General features: G+C 39.4%; 2 protein-coding genes across 6 annotated transcripts in view; both read right to left on the bottom strand.

Annotated features, from left to right (window-relative positions):
- LOC123756134 (UNC93-like protein MFSD11) overlaps nt 1–5,596 on the bottom strand; it is a 69,475-nt gene extending 63,879 nt beyond the window's left edge. The window contains exons 1-2 of one of the 5 annotated variants that reach the window (XM_045739173.2): nt 5,488–5,596; nt 2,458–2,766 (exon numbers count right to left, since the gene is read on the bottom strand). In XM_045739173.2, the coding sequence (XP_045595129.1) occupies nt 2,458–2,736 (279 nt within the window). In that variant the 5' untranslated portion in view covers nt 2,737–2,766; nt 5,488–5,596. Of the gene's footprint in view, nt 1–2,457; nt 3,053–5,487 lie in introns of those variants that run through there. The other 4 variants (XM_069336493.1, XM_069336492.1, XM_045739172.2 and 1 more) reach the window with 4 other exon arrangements.
- LOC138371562 (uncharacterized) lies at nt 4,829–12,589 on the bottom strand. The gene is made up of 3 exons (XM_069336446.1): nt 12,530–12,589; nt 7,286–7,672; nt 4,829–4,906 (listed from the first exon to the last, which is right to left on the bottom strand). Exons 1-3 carry the CDS (start codon nt 12,587–12,589, stop codon nt 4,829–4,831), a joined length of 525 nt encoding a protein of 174 aa, XP_069192547.1.
- Between the last annotated feature and the right edge of the window lie 568 nt (nt 12,590–13,157).

Genomic DNA, 13,157 nt, shown 5'->3' with positions numbered 1-13,157 from the left:
ACCACAAGCGTCTGTTTCACCCAATATATTTATGGGTAGATCGCTCCACTATCTCATCCGAAACTTCTTTGTCTGGACACACAGAAATCACAAATAGCGTAATATATCAAATAAACAAATCCACAAGAGTAACTCAATATGTTGCCCTCATCACGGCTCTTGTGGATTTGTTCTTTGTCTGGCATCGTTCAAGCATTTGTGTTATGATAATGTTGTGTGAGAGAAAATGTTGCTAAGAGTTACAGATTTCCGTAAGGCAGACTATGGTGGATCGAGGAAACATTCGAAAGGGGACTGCTCAAACTTGAGGATCTTCAAAGGATACACCTCCCTGTTACCTAGCAGTAAAATAGGTACCTGGGTGTTAGTCAGCTGTCACGGGCAGCTTCCTGGGGGTGGAGGCCTGGTCGAGGACCGGGCCGCGGGGACACTAAAGCCCCGAAATTATCTCAAGATAACCTCAAGAAGGTAGCATTGATCCAATAACATATCACCTGATGAAGGATTACAATGTTGATGAATATTACAACATATTTAACAACTTCATAATTGAAGCCTGGGACATACCTATATCTATAAAATAAAATGTACAGTACGTGTTTGTCTGTCCATGGTTGTCCCAAGCCAGATGTTTAGGGCTAGCCTCACCCAATGTTTGCAGGGTGATGGTGGGCCTAATGCAACCCATCCTCTTATTTACATAGTACTTTTTGTAACTATGCAGACCATTGTTCATCCTACTGCATAATAAATAATTAGTAAAAAAATAAAGCTAAAACCCAAACTTAAATATTCCTAGACCTATTATAGTACACATATGTACTATATTAGCCTCAGATAGCATGTATTAGGCCAGGAATGATTAGGTTGGGTTAGGTTTTATTAGCAACACGAATACAAAACCTTTTCCAATTTGTCCAAATTCAATAGCACCAAATTCTACTTTCTAATTGTCCATTACATCAATATGTGTACGATGGTCGACATTGTCACTATAAGCACTAACTAAACAGGAGGATGGTCTTGTGTAATGGGGCAGTTAATGAGGGGGGGGGCTGGGGTCGGCTACCCATGCCCCCTCCACGAAGTGGGTTGATGTGAAATGTTCAATGCCGAATCCATATAGTTTTATAATTTGTTCATAATATAATTCAGGGGCTTCCATTACTTCAATGGCACAACAATTTAGGGTCGACAGGGTGATCACTCCCCGAACATCCAACTACAAAGGGTTGGGCACCATTCCTTCTCTCAAACCTATCCCAAACCCTAATCCTCACATCCTTTCCAAGTGCTATACAGTACTGTATAGTCATAATGGCTTACAGCTCTCTCCTCATAATTAACTTGCTGTAATTACCTACTAACAGTAAACACCCAAGATTTTTCAACACTTAACTTTTTTTTTTTTTTTTTGATATATACAAGAGTTTTTACATTCTTGTACAGCCACTAGTATGCGTAGCGTTTCGGGCAGGTCCCTGGAATACGATCCCCACCGCGAAAAATCGTTGTTACAACCATGTACACATTTTACTGTTGAGTTAAACAGAAGCTACAGTTAAGGATTTGCACCCAGTAAATCCTCCCCGGCCAGGATACGAACCCATGACAAAGCGCTCGCGGAACGCCAGGCGAGTGTCTTACCACTACACCACGGAGACTGATCAACTCTACAATTCCCTCTACAATTAAGGAGCATAACCAGCCGACCGCCTCACAGTGTTCAAAAGAGAACTTGATAAACCTTCAATGGATCAACCAGGCTGTGATTCATACATCAGGCTGCACGAATAGCTGCATTTAACAGCCCAATTAACCAGACCATCAACCAGGAGGCCAAGTCAGAGACCGGGTCATGGGGATGTAGATCCTCGGCACTTACCTGTACTGTACTACCTTTTCTATTTTCAGTCAATATATCTAATTCAAGAGTTCATACTACAAAAGTGTAAGCCATTACACATAAATGTGTCAGATAATTTCATTCCTGATCAGCAGCTTACCCATGCATCATTCCAGAGCTATTAAGACTAATAATTATTTCCCAAAAGATGATCTCTCTTGTACTCTTCGGGTGTAAATCATTTAAACAACTATACTGTATGTTTATTTTGTAATGCTGAATTATTATTTGGCTTGCATTGTTTCAGTCACATCTCTTTAAACTATATAATAATAAGTGAACATAAAAGGAGATACAGTACTGTATTTCCACTATATTACACCCAAATTATGGACTTTGATAGGCTAACATGTTATTACTTTAATATATGATCAAAATGTTTAATTTTAACCTTCACGCCTTACCTGAACTACCTGCCAGTTATGGAAATACATGCTGCCATTGAAATAATAATAAAAAAAATAAAAAATGAAAGAAATCACACATGCATTACTCAATAATGTTATTACATGCATTATTATGATAAACATTATTTAGCATTATTCACTTACCATAATATTTCCATTGGTATTGAAGGCCGTAAATATCAACGTGAAGGACAGTCCCATCGTTAATATGCTTAAAAAGGCTTTGTTCTCTTGCTGAGCGGTCTGCTGCCCAGCAAGAGGATGTTTATCAGATTCCACATCCTGATCCACACTTGCATGTTCTGGAGCGTGCTCTATCCCATGTTCACTGTGTGCACCGTCTGCCTCATCAGCAAGCAATGGTCTTCCATCCTCTATGTTCTCCATGTTTCCAGTGATACTTTTTCTTTTGCGAAAGCTCATTCTTTGTTTCAAACTTAAATTTTCTTAGTACTGTATGTCAAAATTTATAATTTCTTTAATTTAAACACATTCTTTTCTGTATTTCAACTGTATTGTAACTTTAACATAAATAAAAAATTTAATTTTATTTATGTTTATTTCTCAGTAATCATAAAATATTGTAAATACATAATGTATACAATATATTATTCAACCAATTATTATTAGGCAAATAGGAGTTTGGTCACATAGAATTTTAATTTTATATTAATCATCACGATATTCATTGCAATTAGATATATTATACACTTATGTTCAGATTTCATATTTTTTCTATCTTAGATAACAAAACAGCACAAATAAAGCATAGGACTAACAAAATTAATTTATAGATACAGAACAGTATATACAGCATTGCCAATGTTTATTACTCAAACAATCTTTTTAGAAATATCTATTCAAATGTAATCAACTATGGAACCTATGCTTTTTGTATATGTAATTAGTGTTACAAGAATATAAGGCCTAGGCTAATGCCAAAAGAATAGTATGAGCAATGTTTATTAACACCTTTAAATTTTCCAAGATAAATACTGGGCCTTGATTTGAATTGTTTAGTAGATTCTCAATCTGTCATAGCTTATAGAAGGGAGTGATTAACTGTCTGGTTATTGGCCCTTACTGATTAATTTGTTCTCGGTAAAGAAGATCATATGTCCAAATGGGAGTAACCCCGTTTCTGAGAATCTGTTTAGTGGTTCATTCCTTGACAAGTACTGAAAGCAAAAAGTCTGATACTAAAAAGCAAGATAGCACAATATGTTTGGTATTCACTGGTGCCATTTCCATTTTATTTGGACATACTGTACAGTATGGTACAGTACATGTACTGTACTTTATTTTTTAAATCCTGAGAATAAAACAGGCTGATTTTGGTGCAGGTCTCCAACCAGTGTTTATTGCTCTTAATACATCTCTCTAGGTTGATGACACATTGGCACAGGAGGAGAGATCCCATATATTCTTCTTGGATGTTTTAATGTTCCTTGTTTCACTTATCAATTTAAACAATGCAGTGTTTGTTTTGAATAATTAAATTTTTGTACAAATATTTTACAAAAATAATGATGAAAAGCAAGCAAACACCTACTGCAAGTAAATCTGTTCCTGGCACAGCTTGAAGGAAGCATCTTGCAATCCATTACTTTGCTATAAATCTGTGTAAATATCATCCAGGTATGGATTCAAGCTTGGGGCAAGGAAAATCAAATCATGATTTGATAGTAACCTGCAGGCCACTAATATGCAAAAACCTCACTACATAGTAAGCAATTACAAAATGATTGCAGATTTTTATCCATGGGTCTTTGTTAACTCCATTATTATATTTTATAAATGTAATAATGAATAATAAGTTATTATATCTTAACATCACTGATATACAAACCAGGTAATAATAATGATAATAACCAAATGACAATAATTGTAATGGCCGAAATGATCAACAAATGATGATGATCGCATGTTGAGGGTTAAGGACTGAACATCCTCCAGAGTCAATATGGACAACCTTTGTACTGTACTGTACCATGCCAAAATCTCACTCACTGACATACAGTATTTTAATTAATATCAGAATAGGTATTGTATCTATGCATGTAATGCACACCACCCCAGGACCACCCTCCAGGAATTCCATATTCATCAAGAATTACAAAAATCCATTATCACAGTTATGACAGAATGTGCACAATAGCCTCACTGAAAAGTATGAGAGCAATTGGTGCTCTAAGAATGGTACTTAAGGGCACAGGACTTCAACACCCCAACCTCTAAATAGTGTATAAGGAAGGATAACTAGCTAATCACTTTTGACGTTCAATGAGAACTTTATAAAACTCTTTGAAAAAGTACCTGATAAAATTGCCTGGGATTCAAGTTCAAGACTGCATGTGGTGGCATCTAACAGCTTGGTTGACCACAAAGTCAAAGTCAATCAGGAGGTCTGGTCAGAATCTGGACCAATGGGACATTAATTTTGGAACCAACTCAAGCTAACCTCAAAGTAAGGTCTATAGACTAGTGACATTATTTATATACAAAACCTTTAATTTTACATTTCATTGGAAATACCATAATTATTTTCCAAATGATTAAGCTTAAGTGGCAATGATTGAGAATCTAGCTCATCCTATTATGAGAATATTTATTTATTTATTTATTTATATACAAGAAGGTACATTGGGTTTGTGAGAATACATAGCATAGTATTTACAATCTTGTAAAGCCACTAGTACGCGCAGCGTTTCGGGCAGGACCTTAATCTAACAGAATCTAATATCTAATATTTTAACTATACATGTACAGCCATTAATTGCCACTTAGGTCAGTCACACAGATAAGTTAACGACAATGACCACCAATACGTGACATTTTCTGGTCTCATAGTTTTGGTTCCTATTAATTTTCCTATTTCCTATTTCGTTTTGGTTCCTATTAATTCAAACACAGACCTTCACTCCACATCAGGAACTTTACTGTCATACGTTTTCCACTGAAATTCATATAATTATCTTTCAATACGTGTAATATTCCCTGTGATTGAATATATAATAATCTAAAGAATTGGGATGGAAGTGAATTCAGACTACCATCCATGGGGGGCGGATCCTCAGGCGAGAGGAAGTGACTGATTTCATGACTGCTCCAGTTAAATAAACAATACTTTGCACTTTCACATATTGTACCATTCTCGAAAAGTTATTTACATACGAGCAAAATACAAATTCCTCTGAAGACTTCTACACTATGAGTGATACACGGTCAAAAGTGAACAACGAACACCGAACACCGCCATAGCCTAGAAACCATAACAAACAATTAAATCGTCACGAGTTTCTCCATCAAAAATTATTTTCTGGAAAATAAATCCTACCATTTGAATACCTTCAAGCAATTTTCAAGTTACAAACTATTTTCTTTACCCAATTAGTATTTAAATAACAATGCTACTTATATACGGAACAATAACTCTGTTACCTGGAATATACAGCACCTCATATGTTTTTTAAACTCGCATAGGTATGCGAGCATACACTCCAGTATGTGGCTATCTATTTATGTATGACGGATTAAAGAGTATATAAACTATATATATATACGAATTATATAGGAGCTAGCTATAAGCTCATCTACTATGGTCATCCAACAGGGTAATTGGCCATACGCTGGTTCCACAAAATGAGTATGGGGTGCATAATAAATGAACTAAACTAAGTTGGTTCCACAGTGTATCCCATGGCGCAGTGGTAAAGCACTTGTCCAATCGTTTTGGTCTGGGTTCGTATCCCCAGGGAGGATTGACCAATCCTTAACTGTAGCCTCTGTTCACTCAGCAGTAAATGGGTGTAAGGAATCAGTTAGATCATTTATTTATTTGTTTATTTATTTATATAAATATAAATAAAGTACATTGGGTTTGAGAGAATACATCTTATCTTGAGGTTATCTTGAGATGATTTCGGGGCTTTAGTGTCCCCGCGGCCCGGTCCTCGACCAGGCCTCCACCCCCAGGAAGCAGCCCGTGACAGCTGACTAACTCCCAGGTACCTATTTACTGCTAGGTAACAGGGGCATTTAGGGTGAAAGAACTTTGCCCATTTGTTTCTGCCTCGTGCGGGAATCGAACCCGCGCCACAGAATTACGAGTCCTGCGCGCTATCCACCAGGCTACGAGGCCCCCATAGTATAGTATTTACAATCATGTAAAGCCACTAGTACGCGCAGCGTTTCGGGCAGGTCCTTAATCTAACAGATAATTTTAAGTAATCATTAGAACACACATGGGGTGGAAATAGTGATTCTAAATGGATTCAAAGAACAGGCGTTGATATTAAAATTATGGGGCTGCATGATGTATGTCGTGCAACCCCATAAAGACTACAGCTGTTCTTGTTGTTGTTTTAGATTTAGCTACTCAGAATGAAATGTATATGAAGCATGGGCTATAGTGAGCCCGTAATTGAGTTCGGTTATTCGCGATAACCTTGTTACTGTGATATTTGTGTCATAGTTTTGAATGGAGGTGGGGTTTCCTCCTTTTTCCCCGTTTCTTTTTCGCTTCTGTTTTAGTTCACTGGTTTTAGTCTTGTTTTAATAACATTATCTTGGTGGAGAGTGTATGTTTAAGATTCAGCTACTGGGAACAAAAAGTTCCAATAGCACGGGCTATGGTGAGCCCGTAGTGGACTTACCTGGCACAGGAGCGGGGCTGTAACTTCGGGGGAGAGTGCATTTTGTTATAGATTCAGCTACTCGGAACAAGTTCTAAGTAGCACGGGCTATGGTGAGCCCGTAACTTACCTGGCACAGGAGCGGGGTAAGTAGCACGGGCTATGGTGAGCCCTTAGTGGACTTACCTGGCACAGGAGCGGTGCTCCTTCCTACACCATCATATCCTTGTGAATATACCCAGGAGCATGTCTGTCCACTTCAGTTAGTCTATGGGCAAAAACAAATTCCATTGCTATGGTATTATGTATTAAATAACTTCTGGGAAGCCCCGCCATACCTCAATCATGCAGACGGTGGTGAAGGAGGTGAAGCAGATCATGTAGGTCACCCCGAGGAGTAAGACGGCCGTCAGCTTGGAGGCCATGGTGGTGTTGAGGACCTCACGAGGTGTCGTGGTGAGGGCCTCACGAGGTGTGGTGGTGAGGGCCTCACGAGGTGTGGTGTTGAGGGCCTCACGAGGTGTGGTGTTGAGGGCCTCACGAGGTGTGGTGTTGAGGGCCTCACGAGGTGTGGTGTTGAGGGCCTCACGAGGTGTGGTGTTGAGGGCCTCACGAGGTGTGGTAGAGCCAGCTTCTTGCGAAACAATGAAGCTCTTTTGCTTGGTTCCTCCCTCCACCACCCACCGTACCTTAGTCGTGACCTTAAATACCTTCAACAGTCTTGACTGTGTTTCCCATATTTATATTCACTTACAGACTAATGACCTGAGCATCTTACCTGAAACGTAGAGAGGAAGTAGTAAGATAATAATAATATAATTAACGCTGGGGCTCACAGTATAGTGAGCCCATACTGTGAGAGATAATTCCTACCTGGCCTGTTGTTAAATTGTTCCCTGAGGCGACCACACGATCTGATCATTGTAAAATATTGATGAGGAGTAGAATCTAAGACCTGAGAAGCATGTGTACCCCTCTTCGTTATTGCTATTTTATTAACAAACCTATTAACGAAGCCTCATATCATATGGAGTATGGAAGCCTAACATAACGAAATTCAAGCGAGGGAATTTTATTATTTATTGTCGGGGACACAATCTCATTAGTTGGTAAAATGTATTCTTGACGACAAACTCTGAAATAAAAGATGTTTACGGCTTGCACATATTTTGATCAACACTGGGTACAAAATAGCCTCAGAAAGGTACGGGTGCGGTTGTTGACAGAGTCATTATGATAGGGCATGTTCGGCCCCTCCACACACACACACACACACACACACACACACACACACACACACACACACACACACACACACACACACACACACACACACACACACACACACACACACACACACACACACATAATGTATATGGACTAGTTAGCATTGTGTACATGATCACATGAAGCTTTCCCTACCTATGGTAACCTTCACTTCCAGGGTAAGCTGTTCCCTTCTAGTTTTCCTCTGGAGTACGATTGATTGATTGATGAAGATTAAGCCACCCAAATGGTGGCACGGGCATGAATAACCCGTAAGTGGTGGCCCTTTTGAGCCATTACCAGTATCAATAGATGATACTGGAGATCTGTGGAGGTGCGACTGCACCCTGCGTGACGGGAGATGTCTCCCGTAATGACCATCTGATTGACTGATGAAGATTAAGCTACCCAAGAGGTGGCATGGGCATGAATAGCCCGTCAGCAAGTACATATATGACAATCTGCTGTCAACGGCTTATATTACAAAGTTTTCACTTTGCCAATTCGACTAACATCTTTTCAGGCTCCCTGTTGGCTAGCCTGATTGATGCCTGTGCATTTGGGAAGAGATAATAATGATAATTAGCTCATATAAGATTAATGTAGAACTTCTTGGAAAGAGGAATTCTTAGGTAATTAGTGGACCCAGGATTAATGTATAAACGTCATAGAAAGTGGAGTTCTCAGGGATAACTTAAGAGGAGTTAAGAGGGGCATCTAATTATCTGCATTGCAAGTAATACGATTTTAGAACAAATATATTACGCCTTAATATAATTGCTACGAGTTCATCTCTGAGGTTTTCCATCTCTGCTGGGATATGTATCACACTGGCAACTGTGATCTGAACATCATCATAATATGGTGCATGTGTCCCTCTATATGCCTCCCTGTCCTATACTGGTTCTCCATCTCTTTAGTGGCTTACTTACTTACTATACTGTGTGTGTGTGCGTGTGTACGTGCGTGCTTGCGTGCATACATGCGTGCGTGTACGTGACGTGGCTGGAGCCCCAAGCCAAAACATCTGAGCATCATACACCCCCTATTATTAGATATAGGTCAGCATTTCTGGTGGTGTGTACGGAGAATCTCGACCTTACGGAGGCTCCGGCGGGTAGGTAGGGGATTGAACTCGATAGTCTGTGGGTCGGGGTATACCAGGAGGGGAAAGGGGGGGGGGGAGGGATAGGCTTGTTGTCTTCAAGTGTGTGTGTTGTAAACACACTTCCTTCTACTCCTGTCCCACTTTCCTGAATTTACCTCAGGGCCACTAACACTCTAGTGGCCTCGACGAGGACAGGAAGCCGGCGTCTTGTCCCCCCCCCCCTCCACCATTTCCCCTAAACAATAATTTACAACATTAGCAATGCAAATGTTAAATGTAGGCTACACAAGTCCAGCTTGTTAAATAGATGGATTAGTTGGCAATTTGCTATGCTATTATTGACTGTTGTGTAATTAACGTACTGTATTTTTGTTATATAATCTTTATCATTTATAAATGCATTACAATTTATTAATACATTTTTTTATTTGATTTTATTCCATTGTCTCTGAAAGGGACCTACTGGTCTATGGAACTCACTCCCTAATGAATTGAAAAGCTGTCAAACTTTTGCCTTATTAAAAAATAAAACCAAAAAGTACCTAATTTCACCTTCATAGTTTCCTATCTAGTGCTTGAAATTCGTACTGTATCTAGTGCTACCCCAATTCCCTAAAATATGTACCTATGCCATACCACTTTACCATTGTAATCATTGCTGTTATCTTATATCATGTTATACACACAAAGTCTGCTACATTATATCTTGCAATAATCCTTAAATTATGCTAAAATATGACTGTGGATAACCCTTAAATTTACTTTAATGTACCTACTTTTTTTCTGTCAAATTTATTATACAATGTATTTTGTATACTTTCTTACAATGTACCTGTAAATATTTGCTTAATTTTGCTAGAAATTGCCTTCTTAAAATGATATGTTAGATTAAGGATCTGCCCGAAACGCAATGCGTGATAGTGACTTTACAAGAATGTAAAGCTTCAAGTGTCTGTACTCTCATAAACGTACCTTCTTGTATATAAATATATAAATAGATAAATAAATAAAGATTATGTTAAGGACCTCACGTATAATGTAGTATTTTAATTGCTTATTTATTGGGTTCTTCCCCCGCGGGTATTTTCTACCGTGATGATACGGACACAAGGCAGCAGGATTTTTATATACTTGAAGATACATAAGATACATAATATATATAAGATACGGAGGCTTGACAATATTAAACAAAAAAATTAGACTATGCTTAACATAGAAAACGGAAGTTCAAAAGTGGATCTCAACCAACAAGCTCACATTAAACATAGAAAATGGAGACTCAAGCGATGTCAACCTACAAGTTTAGGCTAAACATTTTTATATTTATTTAATATTATTTACATATATACAAGATGGTAAAAATGCTTGTGAAAGTACAAATTTGGATGATTAGGTCGTACATTCTTGCAAACCCACTAACACACATAACATTTCGGGCAAGGCTTCAAGCTAACACAAAATTTGTTGAGAGTTTTAAGTTAAGTTTTTTTGGATTTTGATTTTGAATTTTTACAATAAGAACATAAGAACAAAGGTAACTGCAGAAGGCCTATTGGCCCATACGAGGCAATATATAAAACAATCATGAACAAAAAATGTGTAGTGACAGGTGTACAAGATAAATATTGAATTTACATTATTATTTTAATAATGGAAAGGTACATAAGGTTATGATAATGAGAAATTACATTACAACTATATAAACAGATCCACAAGGGCTGTGATAAGGGTTCGAACCTACGCACGGGAATTCCCAGCTGCGCCTTAGTCACAGGATTTGTTCATTTGATATATCACGCTATTGTGATTTCTGTGTGTACAGCTATGTATTTACCTGAGGACCACTCGACGAGGACAGGAAGCCGGCAGCTTGTCAAAGGCCCTCCCATTTGACCTGATGATTTTTTCCAGTTGGATTTTAAAATTTAACAGAGTTTTGGCATTTACAGCTTCGGCGGGTAGGCGGTTCCATGGGTTTAAAATCCTGTGGGTGAAAAATCATCTCCTATTCTCAGTCCTAGATTGATTGATTGACAGTTGAGAGGCGGGCCGAAAGAGCAGAGCTCAACCCCCCCTCAAGCACAACTAGGTGAATACAGTGTTGACCAAGCCACACACACTAGAAGGTGAAGGGACGATGACGTTTCGGTCCGTCCTGGACCATTCTCAAGTCGATTCAATACATACAATACAATACAATGCAATACAATACAATACAATACAATACAATACAATAGGTGAATACAGTGTGGCTTGTGTAGCTGGAACCCGTTGTTCCTTGTTGTCTGGATCAAGAAATTGTCTGGATCAACATCCTCCAATTTTTTCTATATTTTATAAGTGTACCAATTATATTAAGAATTGCTCCATTCTTAATATAATTGGTACACTTTTAAAATATAGACAAATTTGGAGGATGTTGATCCAAACAATTTCTTGACCCAGACAATGCTCCATATTCTCATTAGCTTCCACGGAGATAATTAGATGTTCCTGTTAATTCTACATAACCTGTCTCTAAGGATTCAACATTCCAAGAAGTTCTACAGTAATCCTAGGTCCACTAATTACAATTAATATATCTTCCCAAATGTACAACTAATTACAATTAATATATCTTCCCGACCTGCTAGATTTTGGTCAGTATGGCAAGGTGAGGAGAAGCTTGTAATATAAGCCGTTTACAGCGAATCATCATTTTTACGGGCTCACCATAGCCCGTGCTACATAGACACTTCGTCCTGAGCAGCTAAATCTGAAACAACAACAGAATCATCCTTCAAGTTACAGCCCCGCTCCTGTGCCAAGTAAGTCCACTACGGGCTCACCATAGCCCGTGCTACTTGGATTTTTTTTGTTCCCAGTAGCTGAATCTAAAACAATAACAACAAATCATCATTTACGGGCTATTCATGCCCGTGCCGACACTTTCATTGTCGCTGAAGATGAAAGCTTCATGAACAAATCCATAAGGGCCGTGACGAGGGAGAACGGCCTATTGACATAGCTCGGGTACAGGGGGGGGGGTTGTGTAAAAGCGGTTTGTGTCTCGGAGAGGCTACGGGATCCAGTAAGTTCAGTAGAACTTTAGTTTCAACTCTTTTACCCTGTCGTAGTTCAGTCGATTAAGGCAGTGTCTGGGATGTTCCCGGACGCAGGTTCGAATCCTCGTCACGGCCCTTGTGGATTTGTTCATTTGATGTATCACGTTAGTGTAATCTCTGTGTGTAATGAAGGCTTCATCTTCATGAATCATCTTCATCTTCATCGTCAGTCTAATTCCAAGATCCGCCCTGTCGTTTGCAGTGTTGTTAGCGGTGGCCTGTGGCCCTCAATCGTTCCTAGTTCGAGAGTTGACTTAGTTCTGTAATGATTTTGGTTGCCCGGTGTTGCACTTTCTCCAGAACAGCTATATCCTTTTGAAGATATCCTTCTACACCTTTGGATACAGTAATCCAAGTGAGGGCGCAATAGTAGGCATCCATCAGTCTGAGGAGACTATGGATTTGCTCTCTGGCTGTTGGTCTGGAGTGGCCTCTCCAGGGCGCAAAGTCAGGGTAGGTTGATACGGGGAGAAGCTGTTACCCATGCAGCAAGTTTTGGCGCCGTGGAGAAGGCCCCCCCCTCTCTACGGCGCCGAAAGTCTCCAATGGAAAGGCAAACGCCAATATGACTGGTTCCAGTGCCGTCGCAGGAACTGTCAGAACGAGGTTGAGGGCAACAACGAACTGCCCTAGGGAGGTCCAGCTCCGGAGTTGACCTCGAAGTTGCTGAAAGAAGGCACACAGGGACGCCAGACCCGGAGACCGCCGTGGTCGGGGCCGGAGAAGAACCAA

Source organism: Procambarus clarkii, chromosome 36 (assembly GCF_040958095.1).
Source record: "Procambarus clarkii isolate CNS0578487 chromosome 36, FALCON_Pclarkii_2.0, whole genome shotgun sequence".
Lineage (NCBI taxonomy): Eukaryota > Metazoa > Arthropoda > Malacostraca > Decapoda > Cambaridae > Procambarus > Procambarus clarkii.
This window is presented reverse-complemented; position numbering and strand designations above follow the sequence as displayed.

What these genes read in the sequence shown, in the direction of transcription:
- LOC138371562 (XM_069336446.1), bottom strand. Translation starts at nt 12,589, where the DNA reads ATGAAGATGAAGATGATTCATGAAGATGAAGCCTTCATTACACACAGA. An exon ending in CACACAGAGATTACACTAAC is followed by an intron (nt 7,673 to 12,529) that starts GTGATACATCAA and finishes TGGGAAACACAG; the next exon opens with TCAAGACTGTTGAAGGTATT. An exon ending in CCACCGTCTGCATGATTGAG is followed by an intron (nt 4,907 to 7,285) that starts GTATGGCGGGGC and finishes TTCTCATAATAG; the next exon opens with GATGAGCTAGATTCTCAATC.